General features: G+C 31.8%; 1 protein-coding gene across 1 annotated transcript in view; it reads left to right on the forward strand.

The window, feature by feature from the left end:
- The window catches only part of LOC106457423 (N-alpha-acetyltransferase 15, NatA auxiliary subunit-like), a 77,165-nt gene extending 66,928 nt beyond the window's left edge, over positions 1–10,237 (forward strand). Inside the window, exons 17-21 of the mRNA XM_013916837.2 lie at positions 83–276; positions 424–631; positions 2,512–2,655; positions 8,166–8,263; positions 8,406–10,237. Coding sequence (XP_013772291.1) covers positions 83–276; positions 424–631; positions 2,512–2,655; positions 8,166–8,263; positions 8,406–8,624 — 863 coding nt within the window. The 3' untranslated portion in view covers positions 8,625–10,237. The remainder of the gene's footprint in view (positions 1–82; positions 277–423; positions 632–2,511; positions 2,656–8,165; positions 8,264–8,405) is intronic.
- Positions 10,238–14,912: the final 4,675 nt, after the last annotated feature.

A 14,912-nucleotide genomic window follows, 5' to 3' on the forward strand; every position in this document is an offset into this window, starting at 1 on the left:
GGATTGTTTTATTCTGTAGGGAAAAGTTATACTGCTAATTTTGTCTAAGTGAGTAAAAAAAATTCTTTACTTGGTCCTTTAGCTAATATGGCTCCATCTGAGCTGAAGAAACTGAGGAACAAACAGAGGAAGGCACAGAAGCGGGCTGAGCTGGAAAAGGAAAAACAGAATGCTGCTCAGGAAAAACGGGAACAACACATTAAATCTCGTCAGCAGCAGGATACAGAGGTAGACAATGTGAAGGAAGAAGAATTGGTTCCTGACAAATTAGCTAAGGTTATTTATTACGTTAAAAATTTCTGTGTATGTTTTTAAGAACTGGTATTTACCAATTATCATTTTAATCTCAGTTTTTAATAGATATTATTTATAAATTTGTGTTTTATTGAAGTATATATAGTTTTATTTCATATTCTTTTAAAGGTTGAAGACCCTTTGGAACAAGCCATCAAATTTTTAAAACCCCTTCAGTTGCTAGCAGCTGACAGAATAGAAACTCATCTGTTAGCTTTTGAGATTTACTCCCGCAAGAACAAGCTCTTGTTGATGCTACAGTCCATTAAACGAGCATATAAACTTAATCCCTCTCATCCTAAACTCCATAGTCATATTATCTGCTTTTATAGTATGGGTATGTGATTATTTTTCCCAGTTTTTTAAAAATGCTAATAATATAAGAGCATTTAGTAGAATGAATGTAAATTTGATTTCTATTTAATCTTGTAGAATCATTGTTATTATTTTAGTTCCTTGACCTTTAGTTGTGTTAAAAATGTTAAAAGAAGTGGGTCAAACATTTTAAAAAAAGATATTTTTATGTATATATATTTTTCTACTCTATACGTAATTGAATTTATATATTTTTGAACTTACTAATTGTGTGCTCTTTTTTTATGCTCTATCCATAATTTGATTTATGTACTTTTTAACATTTACTGATATTTTGTTTTTCTGCAGTTGAAAAGAAAACAATTTCAAAAACAAAAATATAATATTACCTTTAAACTTCAATTCTTGAATCTCCTGTTGTGTTTGAAGAAACAAACTTTATCCACTATCTTGAATTTGAAGTTGTAATTTTTTTCTTAGGAAATAGCAATTTACTGGTTTTTATAACTGTCAAATTATTAACTGGTTTTTATACTATTAACTGGAGTCCATATATTGTATAATTTTGATATTTTTGCTTGTTACAACACTCAAAGTAAAGAACTGACCACGCAAACTGGGTGAAAGCACTCATTTTCTACATAAGGAATCCCAACAGTAATTATAGGGATTAATTGTGATATTGACTGTATTTTTGTTTACATTTTCTTGTGTAACCCACATATTATGAGATATCCTGTAACCAATGAAGTCATAGACCTGTAAGCAATTTGGTGCATAAATAGCTTATAAAATGTGTTTAAAAAGCATATTTATTTCTTATCAGTAATTGTAGGGTTAAAAAGTTATTGCATATATTTCGTAAAGTTTGCTAATATATTTATTGTAGAATATAATTTGTTTTTATGAAGTGGACTAAGCAGGATTCAATGCCATGTCATGTCTTACAAAGCTGTTGCTTTAACTAACCTACTTGCTATATGTCTTAATGAATTAAGCCACAGTTTTCTCTTTGATAAGAACATGATTTTACTGGATTTCTATGTTATACCAGTCAATCTTTAAAGTATAAGATGTATTTATTTCCTCTTGCTGAGATTCTTTCTAATTAGCAAACTAGTTTTGTAAATAATTTATTAAGGTGACTAAATTAAATTCAAGCATACTGTAGCATTTTTTTTTCTCTTCATGTTTTAGTTGAGTTTCTGCATTTAACTTCTGACGTTCCACTTAAAAACAGAAAGTTATCCCAGTGGCTTAGGTCTAGTTACAGTTTTCTCAGCAGACCTGTTTTTTTTTGTTTTTATTTCAGACAGGGAAGGAAGGTACTTGGTATGTAGTGTGAGGTTGTGCACTGCACTGTTGAAGCCATCCTGTGAATATGTTTACATCCATTTCTTGAATGAACTGCTTAAATTGAATTTAATCACACCACCATATTATCATTATTACTGACAGTGAACACCAGGATAAGGGCAGCATTAAATTATTCTGACAAAATGCATCTTATCATTGAAGTAATTTCTCCAGTAAACTATATTAATTAAGTCCCACTGGTTTTTCAAATAATTCTTCTTTTAGCTGTAGTTGCATTGAGGATGTGTGTGACAGAGAGTAAATGTTGCACTGTTTTAAAAATTATATATCCTATTTATAGTTATGCTTCACCTAATAAATTTAAATAAGGGATGTACAATTACATATAATTACTTTAGTAATGTATTAAGATTGTTGAAGGTAATACTTGTTCTCATGTGCAAGAAGCTTTAATTTGATCCTTTATTATCAGATATATATATAATAATAATAAAGGGGGAAAATACTGTTCTGCCCTAATTTCCAGACACTTGTTTGTTTTTCAATCACATCTCTTATCACACCAGTAATTCTTTATTTTTTCAGTGTCTCAACAGACTGATCTAGCAGAATCTGTGTCTACAGTCTTGAAACAGGAGATGGAAAAAGTGTATGGTTCTAAGACAGCCCAACAGCTGAATGAGGAGTTTCTTACTCAACATAAAGACTCCTTGCCTCATTTATTAGAAGGTTTGTCACTCTTTAGTCTGTTTAACCCTATGTGTACAGATGGAAGTCAAAGTGTTGAGGCCATGACCTTTTATAGAGTGCCATTCACCATGATATTATGTATTTCATGTCAGTCTTATGAACTATTCATTTTATCTTACATTGCTGATCTAGTGACAGTTCCTATTAGAGGAGAGTAGATATCAAATACAATGTACAGGAATACTGAAACATACTGTAGATGAGCATTTTGGAGGTTCTAGAGGTCATGCAAATAAATGACAGACAAAAATGTTTTTATTCTTCACCTTCCACTCTGACTTGTTTGAGTCAGGCTGATATTATAAATTCATAGATGTATTTTGAGTACAAATACCTTCGTAACTCATCTGATTTTTTTGTGTACAACATACTTATACATTTTAGTAAAAGCTTGCTATATTTAGTTTAAATACACATAATAAATTCAAAATTATAGTCAATATTTCTTCTCCAATATAGATTCAGTCTAATTTTGAAAGGAGTGATTTTAAAACTCTGTATATAAAACCAGTACAGAAATAATTGGTTACTATTCAGTCAGTTTTCATTCCTGGAATGGTCTTTGGGAATATGTACAAATAGGTTAACTTACAACTGTTTTTCTACAAAAAATGTAGCACAAATAAGGAAAAACTATCATAAAACTTCTCTCTTTAATAACTTTCAAATGGTGTAGCCTATTTTTATAAATGTTGGTATGCTTTTATAACTTTGATATTAGGGCATAACCAAACCAGTGCTTATTTTTTAAATCCATGCTTTAGGATCTAAACATGTTAATATTGTACCAACTTATTACAGATAATATCAAATATTGCTTCTTATTAGACTTCAAAAGTTGGTAAATAATATTGTTATAGAATCATGAAAACAAAATATGTAATAAGATAAGAATTTCCCTACAGATAGTGTTACTGAATATAATAATGAGTATAATTACTATAACTCAAGATTAGATTAGCTAATTTTTGCAAGTTTGAAATGTTTATAAATTTGAAAGTTGGTAGATGAAGGGTGTAAATGAATGTTTTCTCACAAGGTGTCACCTTGATAAAATCTTAAAAACAGAACATCACTTATCTACATATACCTTAGAATTAATTATGCTAACATTTTTACACACACACACACACACACACACACACACACACACATAGATGGACATTTGCTGATAAACATACACAGAGTTTAGTATATTTAAGTGCTTTTAATTAATGAGGTTGATTAAATAAAAAATATAGAAAAAAAACATGAATTAGAACATTAGAATATTTGAAAAGACAGATTATAAATATTTTCACCAAAAATTGTACAAAATGTTAATTATACTCTTGGTTTTATAAGTTGACAAAAATGACATTATACAGCAGATACTAGAGATTCTTAAAGAAAGTTACCTGTACTCTTTGTGTATGAAGTGCTAGCTGGATCTTTATTAAGGATATATCTATATATTGTTGTGAGTTGTATTTTCAGTGTTTTAATTTAGATCATTGCTAGAGAAAACCACTGTGATAATGAAGTAATAATAGAGAAAAGTCGACTAATATCTAGATTGGTACATTAGTTATACAAGCAATAAGTAATGAAGAAACAGTTAGTTCAATGATTGAATATTTAGTGAAGGAATTGAGTAGTTATTAAGAAAGAGTTACGCTTCTGTTAACCCTTTCGTGACGGGTCACAGGTGAAAGGCCATGTCATCTTGTTATTTGACTCGCATTCAAAATTTTATTGAACTACTATTAAGTAGTACAGGACAGTACTACGGGATAGTCTGGATAGTTATCAAACTTTTCTTAACAATTTTTTATATTTTATCTGTTATTTTCTCTAATGAATCTCTGTATGGGTTCGGTAGATTTGACAGATCTTGTAACCACCATAAAAAAATTAGGAAATAAATATAAATTATGCTTCTTTTGTTCTAGAATGACGACAAAATTATAACATGAAAAACATAAATGTTTATACTAAATAGCTTAAATCTCATAACATTGGACATTTATATTTATTATTTTTATTATATTGACCTTTCAGCCGTGCCTGGCTAACAATACAGAAGTTACAATGACGCAGCACACGTGGACTCATGTTACCGTATCCAATAATATAAGACTGACCTTTATTCTTTACAAAGTGACCTGTCTTTTAGTAAACTAGTACTTTGTAAAATACAGTTACATTTCCATTATTATACATTATATATGTATATAGATTATTACTGTTTAGAAATAGGTTCTTAAACTTATTTTTCTTAAAACATAGAACAGTAAATAAAGAAGTCAAGCAAACAATTATCTCATCTAGTTGTCCTTTGTACTTGGTTGTGGCTTGACATAGGTTGTTAAGCCTTTTAAAATTTCACACACATATATATACAGTTGAATAACCAAAAAATCATAAATTACTATATCTATACCATATAATTCCACTATAATTTATCAAGCCTAGTAACTAAGCTGTATTTAAGTCTAAAAAAATATGAAATTTCGAGCAAACTAGACACAACCTACCTTCTTGAAACCTTCGGTTGAAAGAATGATGTGGTGTCCTAACACATGCAAATGGCTGAGAAAGACCACTAGAGGGACATTCTGAGTATTTGATTGGTTATTCACATGACATATTGAAGTAAGTGTATATGAGGAACTGTTTCCAAAAATGGAAAGAGGTGAGCGGGACCACTGTATTTAATTCAGTACATGAGTGATATCTAAGCAAATAGAAAACTTATTGACATAAATTCATGAAATAGTAGTTCAATAAAATTTTGAATTTGAATCAACAAACAAGATGACATGGCCTTTTACCCTTGACCTGTCTGGAGAAGGTTAATCAGGTTTGTTATCAAGAAAATTTCTGTTAAATATTATTAGTGTATTACATCTACGGTAGTTTCAGAATATATGTTTAAAATCCCTATCAGTCAGAAACCCACCCAAAATTACAGTGTTCTCAAAAAAAAATTTAAATTTTGAGAATCATTTTTTGCATGGAAGAATACCATAAAAACTGGATAACACTGCCATATGTAAAAGATTCCACTGTTTTGAAATCAGTTTTCCATTTTTGCGTGGCATAAGTATGACTGAAGTCCAAGACCATGTGAAGAACATAAATATAAAAAGAAAGGAAGCTGCAAAAGCTGTGAAATGTGTTTACGTTGTGATCCTCCAGCTATATGTACAGCAAAACATTGCCATATTATCCCCCAAAGTAGATGTGGAGTAGTGCAAAAGGTCCAAAAGCCAGTAAAAAAAAAGGGGGGGGGATGACCAGACAATCAGCACTAAGGAGAGCTAGTCGAGAGAGGCTCGTTGATGGATTATATGGCAGCTCAGATGATGAATCATCCTCTAATGATGGAATAGGTTTTTCCGATAGTGCATTCACCAATCTTGAGAAATTGAAGTGAAATTTTGCGATCTTGAACATTGAGCAGATCTCACTCAATGATTTTTCCAAAGAATGGTACCAAAGAGAGAAGCCTGGGAGAACACGATTGAGAGCTTTACAACTGTGTCATCTTGTGCATAATGGAGTTCTAAAGTTAGTGTGTCCATCTGATCCAGAAATGTTGCAGGGATTGCTTAAAGATCCAAAATGAATGGATGATAGGAATAAGCTGGAGAAAAATATTATTCAATTTGGTCTTTTGGCTAATACAATGGTTTCCACGGTTGCTCAAAGTATGCTTGCAAAGTCCCTTGATCAACAATCATGATCTACTGCAGAAGGAAGGTGCTTTGCTTCAGCAAAGAAGTCAGGAAGAAGCAGAGAACCTAGAGCAAGAGGAAGAACAGAATGGAATTGTGTGCTGAAGAGAGTGTTTTTTTACAAGATTTGGACATTAAGATTGAAAACATACTAGAAGAAAACTATAAACATGTTTATTCTCACTAATTATGTATTGAAATTGATTAATAACATCATTGGAACTAAAATAACTGTTATTTGCTAAAATCAAAGCATTCCGAATCTGTCCATTAATTTTCTGGGAAATGGGGAGGTAGCTGATCATTTTCACCTATTTCTTCGTAACCAGAAAATATTTTTACATTCTGAAAGTTGCTCTTGCCTTTTTAGACCATTCAACACCTATTGTGCACGGCAGCACCAAGAATGGGTTTCTCGCTGACCGGGATCTTAAAAATTTGTTTCTGAACTTAGTCCTATAACTTGCATCAAAGTGAATGTAGACTGCAGCAGATGTTACAGAAGAAACAAACTAGTTTGGTAATGTCAGGTGGAGTGGGCTTTTCGTAATTTTTACCAAAAATTCCCATCCAATAATAGAATACATTACAACAATACATGTGCACTCACACACAGATTTTGATATATTTATACATATCTCAATGACCAAAAACTTGTCAAAACTTTTGATTAAATTTCAAGAAAGTGATGCATTAAAATTATCATATAATTTATTTCCTAAATATAAGTTGGTTTTCTTGAAGCATGCATAAAATTAGATTTATTGACTTGTTTTAAAGATATTGAAAGTAGATGTGCTAATTTTAACCAATAGAGAACTTAACTGGATTGTAGCACACTTCCCATAGCTAGAAAAGACGATTGAAAAGATCAGTGACCAAAAATTATTATCGGAGATAGTATTAAAGTATCTCATTTTTTTATATAAAAACATTTTCACATAGTACATCATGACATATCAAAGTATCTAAGCAATAAAAGTTGAAGAAGGGCTGAAATATGAGGATCAAATCTCAAGAAACCTATGTGAGCAGAATGATATGCTGCTATGAATAAGGTACAAGAGGTGAATTTAGACTATTTAAGAAATGTTTTTGTGTATATGGTTTTGTTTTATTCTTATTACATATTCTATAATGCGTGAAGTAAACTTCATTTCTTGTAGGGATACTTGGAGTTACAAAGATCATTCTGACATTTGCTGTTATTCTTGTCTTGGTCTTTTGTATATTGCTCAGTTATTTTGTTTTATTTAAGGATGTTAATTATATGTTATTTTGTTATACTTATGGCATAAACAAGGCTAGTAGGTAGATTTTTTCATATTTGAAATCTTAAAAAATAACCAAAAGACTTGTTTAAGAAGAGATAATAAAAGGATCAGTGATATTGTGTGAATAAAAAATTTGTAATGATTTTCTTAATGATAGCTTTATTTTCCTAGTTGTTTGATGTTCTTGTGTACACTGTGATTTAAAGTAATATTAATCTAAACTGTTTTAAATATGTACTAGTTAAATGCTTCCTAGAACTGATAACTACACAGTTTTATTTAGCATAGGTTTTCACTTTGCGAGAGATTGTCTTACATAAAGATTTTAAATCTTGTATTAATTGTGAAGATATTGTGGTATTAAGTACTAACAAATGTGTCAAATTATTTTTTATGTATCATTATATTCTATGTATTTAAGATCTTGTTGGGTATTTGAATTTATGTTTCATAATTAATTATTCATTTATTAGCGTTAATTTTTGGTTTTCTGTAGGTGCTCGAATGTTGTATTTCCTAGACAAATCAGCCGAATCAAGAGTGCTAGAATTAGTGACTACATTTTCCAAAAATATTAAGGGTCTGAACATTGAGGTAGGATCTTTTGTTTTTTTCTGCAACAGAAACGGTGTAAAACAAGAATTTCTTTATTTTGTTTTATTTTATAAGAGCAATTCTTTCAAGCAGGTGATGTAATTTTATACACTAAAAACTTTTTTTGTTTTTCTGGCTATAGACTTGTACTGAGGTATTATATGCTATCAGAGAAGGTGAACTAGGACTTTGTGAGGAAGAAGTTTCTAAGTTCATCTCCAGATGTAATGAGTTGTTCCCCATTGCTACAGCTTTCCGTCCTGAACTACAGAAGGAAGATGAAAATCTTGTGCCTCAGGTCTGCATAGCAGGAGATGGGGGGATAACCAATCATGTTGATGGACTGACTAAAGAAGAATAACCCAAGCCTGTTTATTATAATTATCTAGAAATATTGGCTTCCGTACAAGGCTGGAGCAAAGACATTTTGACCCAGCTCCATTCCAGTGGCCTGTGATTGAGCCTGTCATCAGGCAAACAAGGTTTATATTACCAATTGCAGTACAGTTTCTGGAAATATACTTTATCCCTGAGGGATAAAAATACAAGCATTCAAGAAAAGAGACAGAGACTCTTGAGTAGTTACTTCAAAATATGACACAGGAGCTGGGTTGGAAGCTGTTGCCCTTTTATGGACTTGCAGAATAGAACTTGCTTTGCAAGTAAATCATACCACTGGTTTTTCAATAGTTTTTGCTGCTTCTTTTTTTAGTACCATTAAAGGCAGTTTTGATCAGTACCTTAGCTTTCAGTCTCATGCTAGATGCTATAACTGGTGACCTAACTTTACAGTTTACTCTATCTTTTATTTACAGATGACCAAATGGATTGTTTTCTTTCAAAAGTTCAGCAAACAAATAATTTCACTTGTACTCTTGTGAGGGAAAAATTACATATGACTGAAGAGCTCACTGTTATATTTAAAATAATCAGGTTTCAATACTAAAAGGGAAAAACTTTCATTTATCTTTGTGCTATTCCACTATGGTTTTGTGTGTGTGTGTGTGCTAATGAAAAATTCTAAGTCAAACTTCAGTCAGTGCCTATACGTAAAAACTTGCCTTTTTTAATTTTCAACATGAATCATAAATTGGCAAACATAGTGATGTCTAATAGCTCTGTTGGCTTTCAGCATTTCTTAATAGCAAATTTGTTTCTTTTATTTCAAAGATAAGACTGATAGTAATTGAAATTGGAGTAGAAATGTACTACTTGTAAACATGCATTTGGGATATGCATGCTATTATTATAAATCTACATTGAATTTAACAAAAACAGTAGGTTCACTTGACATGTATAGCAAGAGAGTTTTGTTTTGTCTCATTGTTCTAAGTTGTTATTTACAAAATGTGGTACCTCTTTAAAGGATACCACTATGCAGTGGAAAATGTTTTTTTTTTATTAAAAGGGCATTTTTCCCCTTTTCAAGAATTGGGTAGAAAATAAACAGAAGTCTTAAGTATTAGTTTTCCTCCAACTACTAATAAACTAGTTAATTTATAAATAGTAGAAGTTAATGCATCATTTACTGGCATTACTGTTGGTGCAAGTAACCCGTTATTCCTTGGAGTACCATCAGAGATTTGTTTGATGGTTTGGGGAAAGTTTGTTCATAAATATGTTGGTTTCAATTTATCAGAGATTCTGAAATGTAATACAATCCAACATTTAGTCATGCAGAAATATGTTTTTCATTGATTTAAGTACAAGTTAATATTAGACTCTAAATCCACTTTTAGGGGCATAATTATGTTCTTTCTTTTTTTTTAATGGTTAGGAAAATTTAATTATAAACATTTCAGTGGTTGTTACAGTGCAGAATATCTTAGAGTGTAAAAAAAATGTTCTGAAGTGGATGGGCTTAGATTTAGCAAGATTTGGTCACTAAATTGCTTTTTCATTTCAAAACTTGTTTGTAGTATCAAAAATTCAACAAAATAAAATATTTCCTTACTTCCTGTATGATTTCAAATATACTGCTTGTGATTATTTCATGCCATATGACATTGATACTGTAGTGTAAGAGAAGAACTATATCTGTATTTTTGTTTTGTCTTTATTTTCACAAATGCAAAATTATAGCATACAAAGTGGCTTACAGGATTTAATCTTAAAAAAAAAAATTAATCTTTGCAACTAGATATTACTCTAATCTAAATAATTGATGGACAGTCAGACTAACTGGACACTTTATTATGACCCCCACTAATATTGGGTTGAACCAACTGTTACTGGAACAATGGCTTAAATTCATTGTGGCATAAACTTCATAAGATGCTGAAAGGATGGCTATGCTCATTGAGGAGTGCAGTGTACAGTTGGTTCAAGAACATGGGCAAATTATTACAGTGATAATGCAACAGTTAAAGTTTACCCCAAAAGTGCAATCAGATTAAGTTCCAGTGAGTTTATTTCCCGAGAAAAATGACTCTACTCACTTGCTAGTAAATAATAACAATTTCCATACCATTAAACCACCTCCAGTGTTTTGCATCATTGAAACAATATAGGCGTGGTAAAGACCCTATTGTTATTTTCTTAACCAATACAGTCTTTCCCAGCAGTACATAAAAAAAGTTTAATGAGACTTATCAGACCAAATCACTTCCAATGATTGTCATCCACATTTTGCACTTTAAGCAGCCTTGAAACCAGGTTTTCCGTTTTTATATTTTGGACTGGTTTTCAGCTGCAACATGACAGGTGTTTTAGACATGGTCTGACATCTTTTGCACTTTACAAGCTTATCCAATTATTTTTCATTTGGTCTGCCACTAGAGGTTTGTAGACAATTTTTTTTAGTGGTATATATAAACCTCGTCATTTGCCAGTGTTGATAGACTAATGACAGATGTCTTTGAACAGCAAAAAAAAAGTGATCTTTGAAAATAACTTTCTTGTCAAGTGGGCATTTACTATCGTACCTTTTTGAAAGTTGAGATTCTTCCTCATAACCATTGTCTTGCTGACTATGTAAAAATATATGACTATATCTGCAATTATATGATTCAAGTAATCTGCTGACTCATCACGTTGGTAGTGTGTTTTGCATATTATAGTACATGGAATGTTCTAAATTCGTTTGGAGGGGTCTTTAATAAAGTGGCCATGCAAAACAAAGTTTAGTTATTTTAATGATACATTGAGCATTTGCACGATGTTTAATTGTTAATAAACTAGTACTTTAGAGCTAATGGATTTGTTAAATATATACTTATTCTGAGTTTGGTTGAGGTTTTTTCTAATTATCCTGATAAATAAAATTGGTTTGTTATGGAGTAGAAAGAGAAAATTACAAAAGCCTCACTCAATGAACCTTGATATTTAATTGAAATAAGTGTGATAAAAAGACAAACAGTACAGTCATGAATGGGTGTTTACTTGGCAACTACTAAGTCAGAATTAAGGTCATGGTGTAGGTATAGGCAGCTATTAGCACTCCTATGAAAATCCAATATTTTTTTCTGGCACATAAGTTAAACTATTAAATAATACAGAGGTTGGGAAATCACTATATTAGAATAATTTAGGGCCTCACCATGTTGTTACAGTCCGTGTGCTACGATTAATCATGCTATATCTTATGATGTTGCATCTTGACAATAGCCTTGCAGCGTCATTTCCGTTTAAAGCTCCATTGTTAGGCTGTTTTGTTCAAAGCACACCACTCCTTACTGCTGCTTGAGGTGTGACTGGAAGCCTTAACTTTTGATTATGTTGCTTAGAGCACGTGAGTCGATTTTGTCACTTATGTTTTTGTTCGTGGTTTCTCACCTGTTAAAATACTTTGCTTACCACGGTTAGAATACAACATATTGCAGGGACCTTTCTGGATCATAATTTTGGCCCAAGTTCATTCTTATTTTTTTCGTTTTCAAATATCTTTTAGTACGGGAGATATCCATATATTGGAAATTCTAAATCCCTGATCTGAACACATCTTTCCTATATGAATTCGTGAATATTTTGTGTTTGGAGAGGCATGTTATATACCTTTCCCCAAAACGAAAAATTTTCGATCTCATCACAATACTTACGTATCGTCAAACAATGTCAAAATGTGGTTCTGATGCATTTTGTTCCACCATGACTTTATTTCGGCCATGGTTATAACGTTTATTGTTTACTCGCATATTCAAAATCGTTTTAATATAACGTACTCAAGCTTCTGTAGAAGAAACGTACCTAAGACAAGAGAATTTGTGTATGTTACCAGACGTTACAGCTAAAATAAAAAAGGAGAGAAAGTAGAGACGATCATTAAACAATACCGTCACCTATTACCAGCCCCCCAGTGGCACAGCGGTATGTCTGCGGACTTAAAACGCTAGAAACCGGGTTTCGATACCCGTGGTGGGCAGAGCACAGATAGCCCTTGTGTAGCTTTGTGCATAATTAAAAACAAACAAACAAACCTATTACCATTAATATTTACATTTAATGTCGTTACTATTTTTCTTACTCGGAAACTTCAAATATGTTGTAGCTAATGATATTAAAGTTTTTTTTTTACATATTTTGGAGTAATTATTTACAAGCTTGAGTCATTCTTGCAACATAATCTGTAGGATTAAATTTTTAGAGAGAAAACTCCTTGAAGAAGTTTAACTAGGCGTTATCTAGTGGTCTAAACAGTAAATTTTACGATATGAATATGGTTACATTGGGTGAAACTTTGAAGCGTTACTCAAAATACTTGGCTTCTTAAGCATAAGGTACATTTCATTTTGCTAATTCCTTTAGTTTTGAAATGAATACAGAAAACAGCTATTATGACTGAAATTTGAATCTGCTACGTTAAAGAAATTCCATCACTGACATGCTTTATATGGGAAAGTCAATGTAAAGTAGAATTTTTTTGTAGATACCGACATTTATAATACTGAAGATTTAACAAAAATTTCGTATCTCAATAACGTTATTGACAAATGAATTCCCCCTCTTTTAAAACAGTTTCTTTAAGAGAAAGCTATTAAGACTATCAGCTGCCATTTTTAATTTTGAAATGCCAACCAGGAGGAAGGCAACCGGCCAGCAGCACTCACCGCCAACTCTTGGGCTACTCTTTACCAACGAATAGTAGGATTGACACTTATATTATAACGCCCCTAAGGCTGAAAGGGCAAACGTGTTCTGCGCTGGGTTGCGATTCCGTGATCCGTAGATTGAGAGTCGAGCGTCGTAACCACCATCTTTTTAAAACAGAGAACAAGGAAGTTTCATGAGAATGTAAGCATTTGACATTTTTAACTGAAATGAAAACAACAAACTTATTCTGGTATTCTTCATGATTTCGGGGTGTATTTTTATTCTGTTGTAGTATAAATAACAAAGATCCAATAAACATAGCTAAGTTCTTAATAAGAGGTTAATTTAAGGCATTGCCAACGATGAAGTAAATATGCCGCAGTTGTTAAGACATTCCAGATATCACATCTTGATTTAATACATTGGGAAGAACAGAATCGCCGCAAAAACAACATTATTGCAAGCACATGCAATTCGAAAAAGGTTGAGTTGAAAGCATTGCAATCTTCTGAGGATAAGTAGATGGTAAAAGGTAAGTCAGCCTATCACAGTCGCCCTTAAATTTTACTATCTGTATCGTGCCGAAGCTCTGTAATCAAGACAATTTTGGCGAGTGGATAACGCTCTTTGGACATAATTGTTGGAACAAGGGGAGTGAGGCTTCCCTTTCTTTGTTCTAAAACAAATTGTTTTTATTGAGTTAAATTTTGGCAATAGGGACACGTCTGAAACTTAATGGAACTCGAATCAAAGTGCACAACAGAATGAAACGTATAGAGTATACCTTGAAATTTTACCAAAAGTGTCTCACGAAGAACCCTAACGTATTTATTAAAAACATTTGTTGTTGATAACATAAATGATGGTTGAAATAAACTGGAAAATGAGATAAAGTTACTTATTCAAAGGGTAAGGTTAGATTAAGGTAAAAATGTGGGCGTAAAGTTATATGTACAGTCACGTGTAATTAACTTGTAATTCTAAGAAATCATGGGTGAAAGCGAAAGATAATATGTTAACCACTCTACCTTTAATGCCAACGAGGCCTTTCATCTAGTACAAGGGCTCATCAGGCCGACTGAGATACGACAAACATAGTAATGGTTTGGACTATATATTTATCAATTTTATTTAAATCATTTACAAATCAGATTTATAGGGTACGTATTAATAACAAACGTTATATGTTTTTATATTTGACACTATGTATTTATTTAATTATTTTTCATGATGTCAGAAAAACACGTAGGTTCAATAACTTGAGTTATTGGGTTTTTATCATTTTGTATTTAATCATTATTTCATTTGAATTTACTATCATTCAAAAGAACTAGTGAATTTCGGTATTTCTAGTTCATTTGATATTTTAAGTATTTAAAAGTTCTATCCTGAGGGAGGACAATCAGCTAGCAGCATTCGCCGTCTTATCGTAACTCAGCTTATATTTGATCATGTTCCCACTCCCCAGTGGCTCAGCTGTAAGTCTGAAGGCTTCTAACGCTTTAGAGCCCATTTTGTAGTATTGTGGTTAACATCAAACAAACAAACCTTTGATGTTCCTATATGCAGTATGGCGTGCTAATAACTTTATAGTTATGCTCGGCCATAATATAAAAGGGAG

The sequence above is a fragment of the Limulus polyphemus genome, unplaced genomic scaffold, assembly GCF_000517525.1.
Source record: "Limulus polyphemus unplaced genomic scaffold, Limulus_polyphemus-2.1.2 Scaffold328, whole genome shotgun sequence".
Taxonomy (NCBI): domain Eukaryota; kingdom Metazoa; phylum Arthropoda; class Merostomata; order Xiphosura; family Limulidae; genus Limulus; species Limulus polyphemus.